We start from the raw sequence: 12632 nt of genomic DNA on the forward strand, positions 1-12632 counted from the left end.
GCCACAGTTTGTGGAGTCCTTTGGACACATAGTAGCAGTGATTATTGACTGTTTTGAGATTTTCACAGAAACCATCCAGTCTGGAAGCACATGCTTAAATGTTTTGTAGAACTCTAGTGTAGAAATGTGCTGATGTATTTGATGTATCTGATCTACAAAATTATAATTTTCAATTTATGCAACTTATAGTTTCTACATCCACTGTGTCCATCTGTTTAAGAATACATTTTGTGCTGATACTTTATCCTGTTCGCCCAGTCTTGCATTTACAAAAATGTACAAAGCATGTACTGAATCAATGACAGTTTATCCAAATAACGGTTCCTGGCATCTTTGTTGAGTGTATCTCAGTAAGGAATTCTCTTAGTTTTCTTGTGCTTCTACAGTTTATTGATTTAATTGTTAACTTCTAATCTCTTTCCTTCACTTCTCTGAATAACAATTCCTTCAAAATGGTGCCTCGGTGACGTCAAACATAATAAAAACACATGACTGACTTTTGTGCATTTTACCGATGCCCTGTGATGATCCCAATTACGTCAGAACCAGGTGGTTTTCTGACATTTGTAAATACATCAAGACACTGGAAATCTTGTAAAAAGATTTTTTTAAGTATAGCACATGAGTCATATGGATTACTTTTATTAATCTATTTATTTTTTATCCATTCAGCCTGTCTTGACTGACCTATAAAGTAAATGTATCTCTAATAAAGTGTCTTGAAAATAGGACAGCTACATTTTTGTACGTTTATTTTCTGTATCTCTATGCCTTCAGATATTCTCAATCCTTTCAGTCAGGAATGCACAGCTGCAGGAAGAAATGAATGCAGACACAAAGATCTATGGTCAAACTTCTTCAAAGTTTATTGTCAGTCTTTTAATGCATATTCATGCATCATGGAACAAGACTTACAAAGTATATTGGATAAACAAATGGACAGATTATCATAAGGCCTCCTTTCTACTTTTTTACCATAATTGTAAACGTTTTTACCCTCTGCAAGGTGCTTGAAAAGGGTAAAAAGTTTTGCCAGATAAGGCAAAGTGGATACCTTTTTTTCCATACTTCCCCGAATGGGATGCTCATACTTTTTCAGGCTCCTCATCATGTCCTGATCGTAGGCTTACATAGCAAAACAGAAGAGAGTAGAGAGGAAGTTTACATGTAACCTTAAAATTCCTGCAAACTGTGAGCCCATTTATTCTTACAGTTTTTAAATGTCATTTCCAAGTCTAGCTGTAAAACTGTTACAATGAAAACACAGCAACAAATCTATATACAATTTATGTTTCATGCAACCCTAAAATAAATCCCAAAGTTCAGAGAAATTTGATCAAAGTCAACAACTTAAAACAAAGTACATCTTCTACCAAACAAATGTATAGGGAAAAAAAATAAAACAACATGGACAAATAAATGTAAGTAAAGAGATAAAATATTTGTTGTGAAATTAAAGAAAACACATACTGAAAATGTGTTACACTTTATTTTTGTGTTTGTTTCTTCTGTTTTTCTTGGGCTTCTTTTTGCTTGATGCCCATCAGTCAGACAGTTGATCTGACAGTCTCTCCAGCTGTTCAATATATCCAGAGACATCTAGAAATGACAACGATTGAAATTAATTAATCAATACTTGACATTACAAAAGACTGTTTGTTCAAACTCTTGTTTCTGTGGTGTAATAGGATGACATTCTCTCTTACCCTCTCTGATTTTGCTGGTTTGTGATTGTAAGCGTTCAATTGCATTCTTTAGTTCTTTTTCAAGAGCATCCATTATGAGCAGCTTTACAAAGAAACAAGAGAAGATTATATTTGACTTTAGACATTGTACAGCTAAATACATGATCGTCTTTAATGAATTTGAGATCAGTACCTTTAAGGTATTCAACGTTTTAAGCACTTCCATTTTTGCTTTGTTGAACATGTCATGTTTTATCTCATCGACTGTGGTTATTAGCAGATCTTGCTTTTTCTTCATAGATCCGGTTCCAGTCACTGCTGCAGCTTCTAAAATAAGAAACACTCTGTATTCATTCATTTTCTTTCTCTTGAAGAACACATCAGAAACAGGAAATAAATCAATTCTTGGATGTGTGTTTCATGATTGAAATATTTATTCATGATTATTTTATTTAGTAAATCTACTTATTGAGTGGTTTCACAGACAGGGATTAGATCAAGCCAGGATTAGGCCAATTAGTTCAATTAGGACATTTAAGTAACTATTATAAACGTGCCTTGGAAAAAAAAAAAACACATTATTGGTGTGCATCTTGAGACAAAACAATAGCCCTGAAATATTTTAAGATATGCAAGTGCAAGTTGCTTTCAGTTAAAACAGCTCAAACATGAATTTTAGTCTGGAATAGGTTTAAGACTTGTCTGTGAAACCAGGGGTAAATTTTACCCCTTGGGACTTGGGACTAACTTGTCCCTCATATCTGATTGGCTGATTGAGATGTTGTTCCACGATCAACAAAGATGTTAATCCAGGAACATGTTGCACTTGGTGAAATCACATTCGCCATAAAGGTCTACTTTCAAGTATACTTCCAGTGTAACAGTATTGAGTTGCCAGTCAACGTCAGCATTTTTCATCATTTTCACAAAACTTTCATGGTCCCCAGAATATTTTGTTGAATGAATATCTGTACATACTGTGGCAGGTCTAGTAATGTTCTGCTTGCATGTTGTTGGTTAGTCTGCACATTGATCGCCCTATCAGCAGGCATCGGAAGTGTATATAAACTGGCTGGTTAGATGGAATAGCGTCACGAGTCATCTCCCCTTTCTTCCTATCACGTTAGTCGCCATTCAGGTATGCTGTGTGATTGTTGGCTGTATTGTCAGTGTTAAATTGTAGCTAATGTTCGCTTATTTTCAGAACGCCACGGTGATGATATCGGCATCTTTGTTTGTGTAAAGTCGGAGTTTTGGGTGAGACTGATTCAGGCACGTCCAGTATGAGTGATTGCCTTACACAGTATGAACCTGGGTTTATCTATGGCAAGCCGTTTTGGTTATTTTTGATATCAGGACTTACATTTCCACTAGTAACAATGTTAATTCTTGATATCAGCATTTCAATTCTTGATATCAGGAATTACATTTCCACTAGTAAAAACTAGAATTTTTGATATCTGTAATTGTATTTTCACTAGTGAAATATCTCCATAGGCTGCCATTCAAATTCAATTGTTGATATCAAGAATTGATTTCTTAGTTGAAATTCCAATTTCACATATCAGAAATACAATTCTTACTAGTAAAAATAATAATTTTTGATATCAATAATGACATTGTTACAAGTAAAAATGTTAATTTTGATATCAAGAATTCATTTGGCACTAGTTGAAATGTCAGTTCTTGATATAACAAAGTAATTAATGATATCAAATTATGATTTTTACTAGTAAGAATTGTATTTCTTATATGTGAAATTGGAATTTCAAATAGTAAGAAATAAATTCTTGATATCAACAATTGAATTTGAATGGCAGCCTATGGTGACATTTCACTAGTGAAAATACAATTACAGATTTTTCATTTGTATTATTGTCTTTATGGAGTGACTGTTCTTGCCAGTGGTATTGTGACAGTTCTAGGTCTAGTGGATAATCTAATTCTGTTTGTTACAGGAGCAGGGATTTACACTTGCACATTCTGTGTACAGTCGTCTGCTGGAAGCTAGTTATTTGAATTTATAAAGTTTTAAATATGGATATTTTTCTTACAAAATTGCATCAGTTCGCTTCAGATGGACTTTATTAACCCCCTGAAGTTGTATGGATTACTTTTTTTATGGATGGATGCATTATTTTTGGCTTCAAAATGCCTTCACAACCATTATTAACCTTGGAGGACTAAGGATATTTTTAAATATATCTCTGATTGTGTTCGTCTGAAAGAAGATGGATGGCTTGAGGGTGAGTAAATCATGGGATAATTTTCATTTTTGGGTGAACTATCCCTTTAATGCTAACATACCTTTATAGCAAGAAGTCATTTCATTCCGAATAGTTGTTTGTATTGATGAGTAGATGAGCTTCTTCATGTCAACAATTTTTCTATTGAGCAATGGAGTCAATTGTGTTTCCTTCTAAAAGAGGAAAAACACAAGAAAAGTCAGAAAAGTCTTGAAACATTAAGTCCCTGCTTACTTCAGTCCTGCATTAAACGTTGGTTTGTGTTTCATTGTTTACTGGGTTATAAAAACAGCCTGCTTAATTATAAGGAATGAAGATTCACACAGACTTCAACAGAAGTAAAGAAAGGCATAGAGGACCAGGGTCGGTGTATGAACCATTAGTGTCCCCAAGAGGACAACTGAACTCACCTCATTTTTAATGAAGTTCTCAATGTGATGCATGGGAGATGAGGGGTTAGCAGAGTCACTCTGGATGATACTAAACTTATCAATCTGTTCCTGCACTGACTTCCCTGTTGTTTCAGTCACACTAGAGCCAAAAGAAAACCATTTTTAAAACATTTTACAGAACATGGTTGTAATCCTTGATAATCTGATACAAGAATTACTGGAAGGAAATAGTGATGGAATGGCCAAATCCTCAACCATGCAATGTTTGCTTGCTATAGTTTATCCTATATGGCTGCCTGTCATATGAACAAAAGATTCAGAGGGGACTTGTGAGGTGAACAAATCATTTCTTTCCTGTACAGATAGTATGCTGCTGGTCTAAATGACCCATCAGGAGTACCAGTACAAACCCACTCATGTCTGGGGTCCTACACAGATGTCATGAAACAAACATAAGGATATAATGTTGATCCCTTAAAAAAAAAAACATTTGGTCTCAAATTAATCTAGCACAAATTATGTTACAAACAAAACTAAACCCAATCTGTATCTTCAGGGCATCATTCTCATTTGCTTGTTTACACTCAATCTACTGTTAGTCCACGTTTACAAGCTTTGCTCCAATTTATGCTCCAATATAATATTACTAATTTGTAAACAAAATGCCAACAATATAATTAACAGCAGTGTTACTTAAGATTACTTAAAAATATAAAATTAACTTGATCATGCTAATGCCCTAAAAACAACAGCAAGCATTGTAAATAGTTTTATTTACATATTAATCTAAGAATAGAAATGGATGGGTAAAACCAAACTTACGGAAAAATCTTAATGAAATCTTCATCAATGCATGTGTGCAAATGTTTGGCCAAAGTCTTGTTCAGGTCTAAAACTTCATCCCAATTTTTCGACCAATAGCATCCGTAGTTCTTGCACAAAGCTCCAAGGATTTTATGGAACCCCCTTCCATCTTTTTTCTGAGTAACAAAACAAAACAAAAAATACATGTTAAAAGGACACAAAAATGGTCATTATGCAAAACATTTGAATCACACTCACAGTTATTAATTCTGTTGTGGAAGCAACACATGATTTCACTGATTCGTCCACTCCCTTTGAGAGACACTGCTCCAGATCACTATAAATGCTGTCAAAATATTTGTCCAATTCATTTAGTGCCTTCATTAGGTTCTTCTCTAATTCCATGACTTTCATTTTCATCTAAAACACATCCATGTAAGAATTATGAATGAAAAGACATTGAGCAGTGAATTACAGAATAATACATATTGGTAGCATTCTAAATACACTAGCTCTGACTAAAATCTAAATACCATTTTCTTGTCTGTATCTCGCTGGCCACTTTGGATTAAGAGCAAAGTTCCCTTTGCTACTTTTACATAATCTCTGACCAGTTCTCGATTCATGCTCTTGTTAAGAGTCCTCAGTTCATCCTGCAGCTTAGGGATTTCTAGATATAAATATCATTTGGTCAGTGCATTATCTCATTTGGCATGAATAAAGTGGTCAAATGAAAGCAATAGACAGAAGATAGTTTACCTGTTTCACTAGATTCCAGATTTAAACTGGGGTCAAAGAATGCTTTGGAACTTACAGTAAAAACTTGAAACTGATTGTCAGAACTGAATATTTTCTAAAAAGAAAAAAGTAAAGTAATATTAATAAAATTAGAAGAAAACTATATATCATATTCTATATATAGTTGCATCATATACAGTTTTTGAAAACGTAATGGTAAGAATAGGTAAAAGCAGTACCTTAAGTTTAGATTTTTCAAACTTTTCTTTGACCTTCGTCTTGCCATTTTTATTTCTATGAAGTATGCATACTTTTTTCTGATCCTGAATGATAAAAAAAAAAAAAAAAAAAAAAATACACAATCTGTTCATAGGTTTATAGTAAAATCTGACTCAGTGGTTGATTATGTATCTCTTTTTACTCTCAGTAAATTATTACATTCATTAAATTGTAGTCACATGATATTAGCTCTCAGTGACATAAGTAAAATCAGCAAATGTATTCATAAACATCAGTACAAACTTACAAGGGAAACTGATAGCTAAAATTAGTGCTAGTCTATGAAAACAAAGGAGCAATACTACATAAATACAGCTAGTACAGTTCTTCTATACATTTAACAAACCTTGTCTTCTGGGATTTGATCTCTAGGAAGCCGTGTATATCTAAAAATGAATATTAAAAAGGTACAAAGTGTTCTGATTTGTTTCGTACAAAAGATACAGGATTATTACAATTAGACTTAGAATTATACCACTTCCCAGCCATTTACGTCCTTTATGTAATATTCACAAAATACCTAACATAGTTTTCTGGATCGATGTCATCAGTCTTTGTACAGATGAAGTTGATGCTTTTGCATTCTCCTCCTGGTCCCAGTTCTTCAGTGCAGTGCTTTAAAATCCCCCAAGGGCCACTGTCAGTGCTTGCTCGATTGATAGCACTAATAATCCACACAGAAGAGCACTCTCTTAGTTTCTACAGGATTTGAAATATTACAGTGAGTTAGGGGACATGTTCTAAGTGGCATAATATATTTCAACATTGTGTGGTTAATCTGGCAAACTGTTCATTTGAAAGGAGCATAGTAAAATATTTACAGATTTCCACAGATCATCTCTAATCTTATTGCAGTCTCCAGATCCAGGAATATCAACAAGCACAATGTGTTCCAGAAGTTCACGACAATCAGGAATCTTGATCTTCACACTCTTCACAAGCGGCCAGTACCAGTTACCGGAACTTGACTCACTGTGTTGTATGTAACTTGCAACCTCATCGATAAATTCATTGACCTGTTGAGAAAATAAATTGCTTTGTTTTACTTTGCTGAAAAGCAATTTTAGAATGCATTATACATATAATACATATAATGTATAATATAAACTGCCTGGCCAAAAAAAAAGTCACTCTTTGGATTTAAATAGGCAAATACTTGAGAGTCTATGACTGGATCATTGTTGCTGTGATTATTATGTTTCTAGCATGTTATATGTTTAGGAAAATTGACTAAAATGTTGGAAATAAATGTTGTGATGTTTTTTCCATCAAGAAGTGCATAAATTTTTGGTCAAGATCTTGTATTGACAATGCAAAAGGCGGGCACTGTGTAAAGTCTCCTCCAGCACATTTCAAAGACTTTCAATGAATTTAAGGTCTGGACTCAGAGGTGCCAATTTATGTGTGAAAATAATTCTTCATGTGCCCTCCCAACACTTTTTTCTCAGTTTGAGCCTGATGAATCTTTGCATTGTCATCCTGGAATATGGCCATGATACATCTTCTAACATGGTTGTTTAAGAAATGAAAAGCTACACATTCCATCAATAGGGTTAAAAGAACTGTTCCCAAACATATAACATGCTAGAAACATAATAATCACAGCAATAATGATCCAGTCATACACTCTGTGGTATTTTATTTATTTATTTATTTTTGGCCGGGCAGTGAATAATATGTTAAATATTAAACAGTCTCCTAAAACTTACATCACTTTTTGAGAAAGTTTCCTTATTAGTGGACAAAAAGTATTCAATCTCAGCAAATTTGGCATCATTCTTGAGCTCTTCTAATGTTTTCTCATCTGCATCATCTCCATACAGCGCAGTTATCTTTTCTACAGCAATTTCATACAATTCATCATCCCTGTCCTCACTTTCATCTGACAAAACACTGAAAAGATCTTTGAGCTCTTTTTCCCACTCCTGCAGAGGCACACAAAACAAAATACAGAGAAAAAATATGTATTCCCTACAGTCTGATTTATGTATATATTGATAAATCTTTAGAACTCTCATTAAAAGCATATTCAGATGAATACAAATGAGGAAACCTCTTTAGAGAAGAGTTCAATCTCTGCTATGTAGTTGGAGTCAGTCAGATTGGCTTCCACCTGAGTAACAACAGCTGTACAGGCACCAAAACAACCAGATGGCAGTAGATTCTTTTTCCCCAATATTGCACTTAATAGGGAGCTCTTTCCTTCTCCTGATGTTCCAAAAATCCCAATGGTTGCCTTCTTCCTGCTGCCTTTATCTATTTGATCTGAGTTTTTGGAGAATCTTTTCATAATTTGTCTCACCCCCTCCATGATCTCATCTGTGTGCCACAAAGAAGAGCCATGTTTCTAATTAAATAACATTTTTGTAAGCAACATAAATGGCAGATGTTTAATTATATTATAGTATAATGTTTTACTAGTGCATAGTATGTAATTATAATATAGTTTCAGTCATGTGGCATTTATGGCACAGGTACTTGACTCAAGATAGTGAGATGGTAAATATGGAGTTTCCCTGTTCTGTGTTGGTGTGGGTTTCCTCCAGGCACTCAGGACAGGTGAATTGGAGACTCTAAATTGTGTGAAGGTGTATGTCTATGTGTGTTAGCCCTGTGATGGACTGGCAGTCTGTCCAGGGTGTTTCTTTGGCCTGAGATTCTTGGATAGGCTCTAGCATTCCCATGATGCTATGTAGGACAAGCAGTTTGGATGAATGATGAATGACTCTGATACCTGTATAACCCTTTTAAGATGGTGTGTGTGTCTAAATTCTGCTGACCATTTATAGGCAACCAAGTGATTCCTTACAAGTAGCAGATAAGAGGTAGACAGATTCAGATTTTACTTGCCCATTGTCAGCGATGAGTTCATTGTCCAGTCAAGGGATTCACGCTTTCTTTTAGTACCTATCAGAGAATTCATTCTACTCATTATTTTTCCTCAATCACAGACTGTACAATAATCTTTCATTTCTAATAATTTGAATTTTTAATACCTTGTCTATTCATTGTGGGATGGATGGAAAGTCCTGGAGGGGAAAAACATGCATTCTTAATAAAGATGATCTTTTTTTTTTTTTCTTACCAATCTTTTAAGATTTTTTTCACCTTTTTAGTTTTGATTATAATTAATAATTATTTTATTACTTATAATTAAATATTAATTATAACTGATATAATTAATTGGCTCACCGTAAGAGGATGAGGAGGATTGTGATGGTACAGGAAGAAGTGGAGGTGTGTTCTTCTTCATCCCATGAAATGCTTCCATCTCTTCTTTTGGAGCTCCAGAAATGGCTGATCTGTTAAATACATTAAAAATGTAAATTAAAGCATTATGTATACAATGCATGTTTCACTAATTATGATGTCCTCAAACCATGTACAGAGCTACTGTCCAAAATCAACATACTTCATACAGTACTTCCATAAATAAATTCAAATGGGTAACAAGTTGTCACCTTTATTTATAGTGCTTTTATACAATACAGATTTTCAAAGCAGCTTCACAGAGATCAACAGGAAAATAGCAGAATCAATTATGTACACTCCATCACAGTTTAGCTCATTTTTTGCTGAGTGACACAATTTTTAGCCTCAATATTTCATGGTGCTATGAATGAGCCTATTTAGTTGAGTTAGGGAACATATCTCTACTCCAGCTCACCACTTTTGCTCTAAAACAAGAACTGTGAGTGACTTTACGCCTTTGTTTAAGGCATATTAATGCATATAGGAAAAGTCATAATCTAGCATGGATTTTAACCCAAGTACTTCAGGGGCCTCATTTATAAAATATTGCATAGAAATCCTACCTTTGACCTTACAGTCATTTCTCAAATGTGCGTATATATGATTCAGAAAACGAATGCACTCACAAAAAATGTGGGTACACCTCTCTTCCAGAAGTAAAATTTATAAATTGCAAATGATCTTCACAATGTGCACAGTGGAATGGTTTCAGATCAGAAAAAAGACACTAGTCAATGTCCAAATCCCTTACTTGAGAATGGAAAGCGGCAAGAATTGCTTAGTGTCCGTCTGCTCAGACCCTGACGTGGCGCTAAGCATTTTTCCATGTCAAAGACTGTTTTTATAAATATTAATGTTGGCGTGGATTTTAGCAGATGCACATACTCCAAGATCAAATCTGTGCATGCATGTTTTATAAATGAGGCCCCAGGTTTCTCTGTCCAAATGTCCTTTCATTCATTATCCTCACCTTACGTCGACTTCCAATGATTCATCTTCCTCAAAGATTTTAGACTTTAGATTCTCAGTCTCTTCATACACCTTAATCCCATTATCCCTTTCATCTGCTTTAGAGAAATTTTCTTCTGATTCTTCATCATTATTCCCAAATATGTCTGCATTCCATTTTTCCCAGTCCTCATCCTTACAATCATTTCCTATGAAGTTTAACTGTAGCAGTTCACCATTTCCTCTGGATAATATCTCTATTTCATATACTTCACTAGTATTGTTCTCCACAGTAGCTTTGACCATTTCTAGGTCCTCAGGTTGAAAGCAAACTATCACACTTTGTTTGAAAATAAAAACCCCAGACTTTTCTAAATGTCCAAATAACTGTGAAGCGTAGCTTTTTAGAGCCAACATTATGAGTCCTGGGGTCAAAGGGCAGCCCTGATGTAGAAGTTTGTATTTCTCAACTGAAAAATGTTCTTTTGCATCACTGAGGAGATTTTCTATAATGAGAAGATCCTGGTTCAGAGTCGGGTTTGACTGTTTTTGCTGTTCTAGCTCATCCTTAATATGACTCAAACTTATTAAAGCATAATGTGTTTTGGGAGTGATCATGACAGTTGCCGACTCTTTTGGTATCCGCCCCTTTGGAAGGGACTCAATGAATAGTTGCAATGATGAGGTAGTCAACGTTAAAAAAGTGTTGATTATCATCATGTGGACTTTTCACAGTTTCATTAAAGTATGTCTCAGAGCAGTTAAATCCACCTCTGTGGATTCTGTCATAGAGCATCTTTATGTATAAAATTAGATCCTTAATTTTGTCTTTGTAGGAGGATGCTAGGATGCCGTCTGGTCTCGGTGTGTCTGACACTTGAAGAGAATGCACAGCTGACACAATGTCAACTTCACTGACCGCATTTGAGCTTTCTTCCCCCATCGATGAACCCGTCTCATCTATCAAAAGGTCCTTTTTTAGATTCAGCCATTGGAAGATTGTTTGTATCTGGGGAACATTCTGAATAGGCATCGCAGGGATGTTGATCTCTAAAGACACAGGCCGATGGTCTTTGTTTTCATTTATCTTTGAGTCTCTTATTTCACAACTTCTGACACGCCACATACATTCTTCTGGAACAAAAAAGTAATCCAGCCTGGATGAAGGACAATCTTTTATGTAGAATGTATAATCCTGTTTTATGGGGTTCTTTCTTCTCCAGACATCAACCAGCTGAAGAGATTTCATGAAATTTTCCACAAATAACAGCAATTTACTATGAGTACTGTTTATTGTCAAATTGTTCCATTTTTTGTCGATAAATCTATTGAGAACGGTGTTGAAATCTCCACCAATCACCAGCAGCCCTGTGGTCATTGACTGAAGGTACCTTGAAAGTTTATCAAGGGTTTTTGTGTCTGTGTGATGATTATAAACACTAACAAGAGTGTACAGCTGACCTTCCAGTTTACATTTCAACACAACATACGCTCCACTGTTATCTTTTTCATCACTTATGTATTTGAAATCTAGTGTTTTCCTCACTAGTATGGCTGATCCCTTGCTAGAGGAGGTATACTTTGTGTAGAAAATATGCCACTCATCTTTATAGTCTTCTATAATATTTTCATCTCCTACTCCAATGTGCGTCTCTTGAAAGAAAATAACATCAGCATTTTGTAGTTCTTGAAATTTCTGATCTCTGTGTTGCTTAAGTCCATTAACATTCCACGTGATGAAGTTTATGGTCTGTGAAGCCATTGACAGATCTCTCACAGACCAAAGATCCTCAGCTTAGTAAGTTCCCTGTCGAAACAAAAAGTGATGGAGGGTAGGAACATTTTGTTTTGTATTCTGAGTGAATTACTGAGACTTTCATGGTAGAAATTTTTATCCAAATTCAATTCAATGCTTTGCATTCAAGGTTTACATTTTATCAGGTCATGCATTCCCTAGGACCTCATGACCTTGGCTACAATTATTATGCCCAGTTCCCTTTCAAGGAAAGAATGATGCTGTGGGAACGCTTTGCGTGATTGTGTCATGAAGCACATGTGAAATCAGTCCAAAGGTGTGACAAGATGTCAGAAGCGGGTGACGTCACAGCCAGGAAACTATAAAGCACGCTCAAACAGTGAAACGCTAGCTTCTGTGTCTTCAGTGGCGCTCTATGTGAATCATATGTCTAATTTGGTGTTGTATTGTCTTGTTACACAAGCAGTTATATATATCATGGTGAGCAAACAACATTTTAGATTGTGTGTTCCTCCCTACCCACGCTACATCA

The 12632-nt window shown here is 35.1% G+C and overlaps 1 protein-coding gene across 3 annotated transcripts in view; it reads right to left on the bottom strand.

Moving 5' to 3' along the window:
- Positions 1–12632, bottom strand: part of LOC127500711 (nuclear GTPase SLIP-GC-like) — a 38923-nt gene that overhangs the window by 15887 nt on the left and 10404 nt on the right. The window contains exons 2-20 of one of the 3 annotated variants that reach the window (XM_051872103.1): positions 10367–12151; positions 9337–9446; positions 9141–9173; positions 8995–9051; positions 8198–8463; positions 7854–8069; positions 6966–7160; positions 6665–6843; positions 6491–6530; positions 6105–6188; positions 5887–5980; positions 5661–5797; positions 5386–5547; positions 5146–5303; positions 4342–4462; positions 3993–4104; positions 1879–2012; positions 1707–1788; positions 844–1599 (exon numbers count right to left, since the gene is read on the bottom strand). The exons of 1 other annotated variant lie outside the window; for it this stretch is intronic. In XM_051872103.1, coding sequence (XP_051728063.1) covers positions 1544–1599; positions 1707–1788; positions 1879–2012; positions 3993–4104; positions 4342–4462; positions 5146–5303; positions 5386–5547; positions 5661–5797; positions 5887–5980; positions 6105–6188; positions 6491–6530; positions 6665–6843; positions 6966–7160; positions 7854–8069; positions 8198–8463; positions 8995–9051; positions 9141–9173; positions 9337–9446; positions 10367–11064 — 2934 coding nt within the window. In that variant the 5' untranslated portion in view covers positions 11065–12151 and the 3' untranslated portion in view covers positions 844–1543. Of the gene's footprint in view, positions 1–843; positions 1600–1706; positions 1789–1878; positions 2013–3992; positions 4105–4341; positions 4463–5145; positions 5304–5385; positions 5548–5660; positions 5798–5886; positions 5981–6104; positions 6189–6490; positions 6531–6664; positions 6844–6965; positions 7161–7853; positions 8070–8197; positions 8464–8994; positions 9052–9140; positions 9174–9336; positions 9447–10366; positions 12152–12632 lie in introns of those variants that run through there. One more of the 3 variants, XM_051872104.1, reaches the window with a different exon arrangement.

This window comes from Ctenopharyngodon idella, chromosome 19 (assembly GCF_019924925.1).
Source record: "Ctenopharyngodon idella isolate HZGC_01 chromosome 19, HZGC01, whole genome shotgun sequence".
Classification (NCBI taxonomy): domain Eukaryota; kingdom Metazoa; phylum Chordata; class Actinopteri; order Cypriniformes; family Xenocyprididae; genus Ctenopharyngodon; species Ctenopharyngodon idella.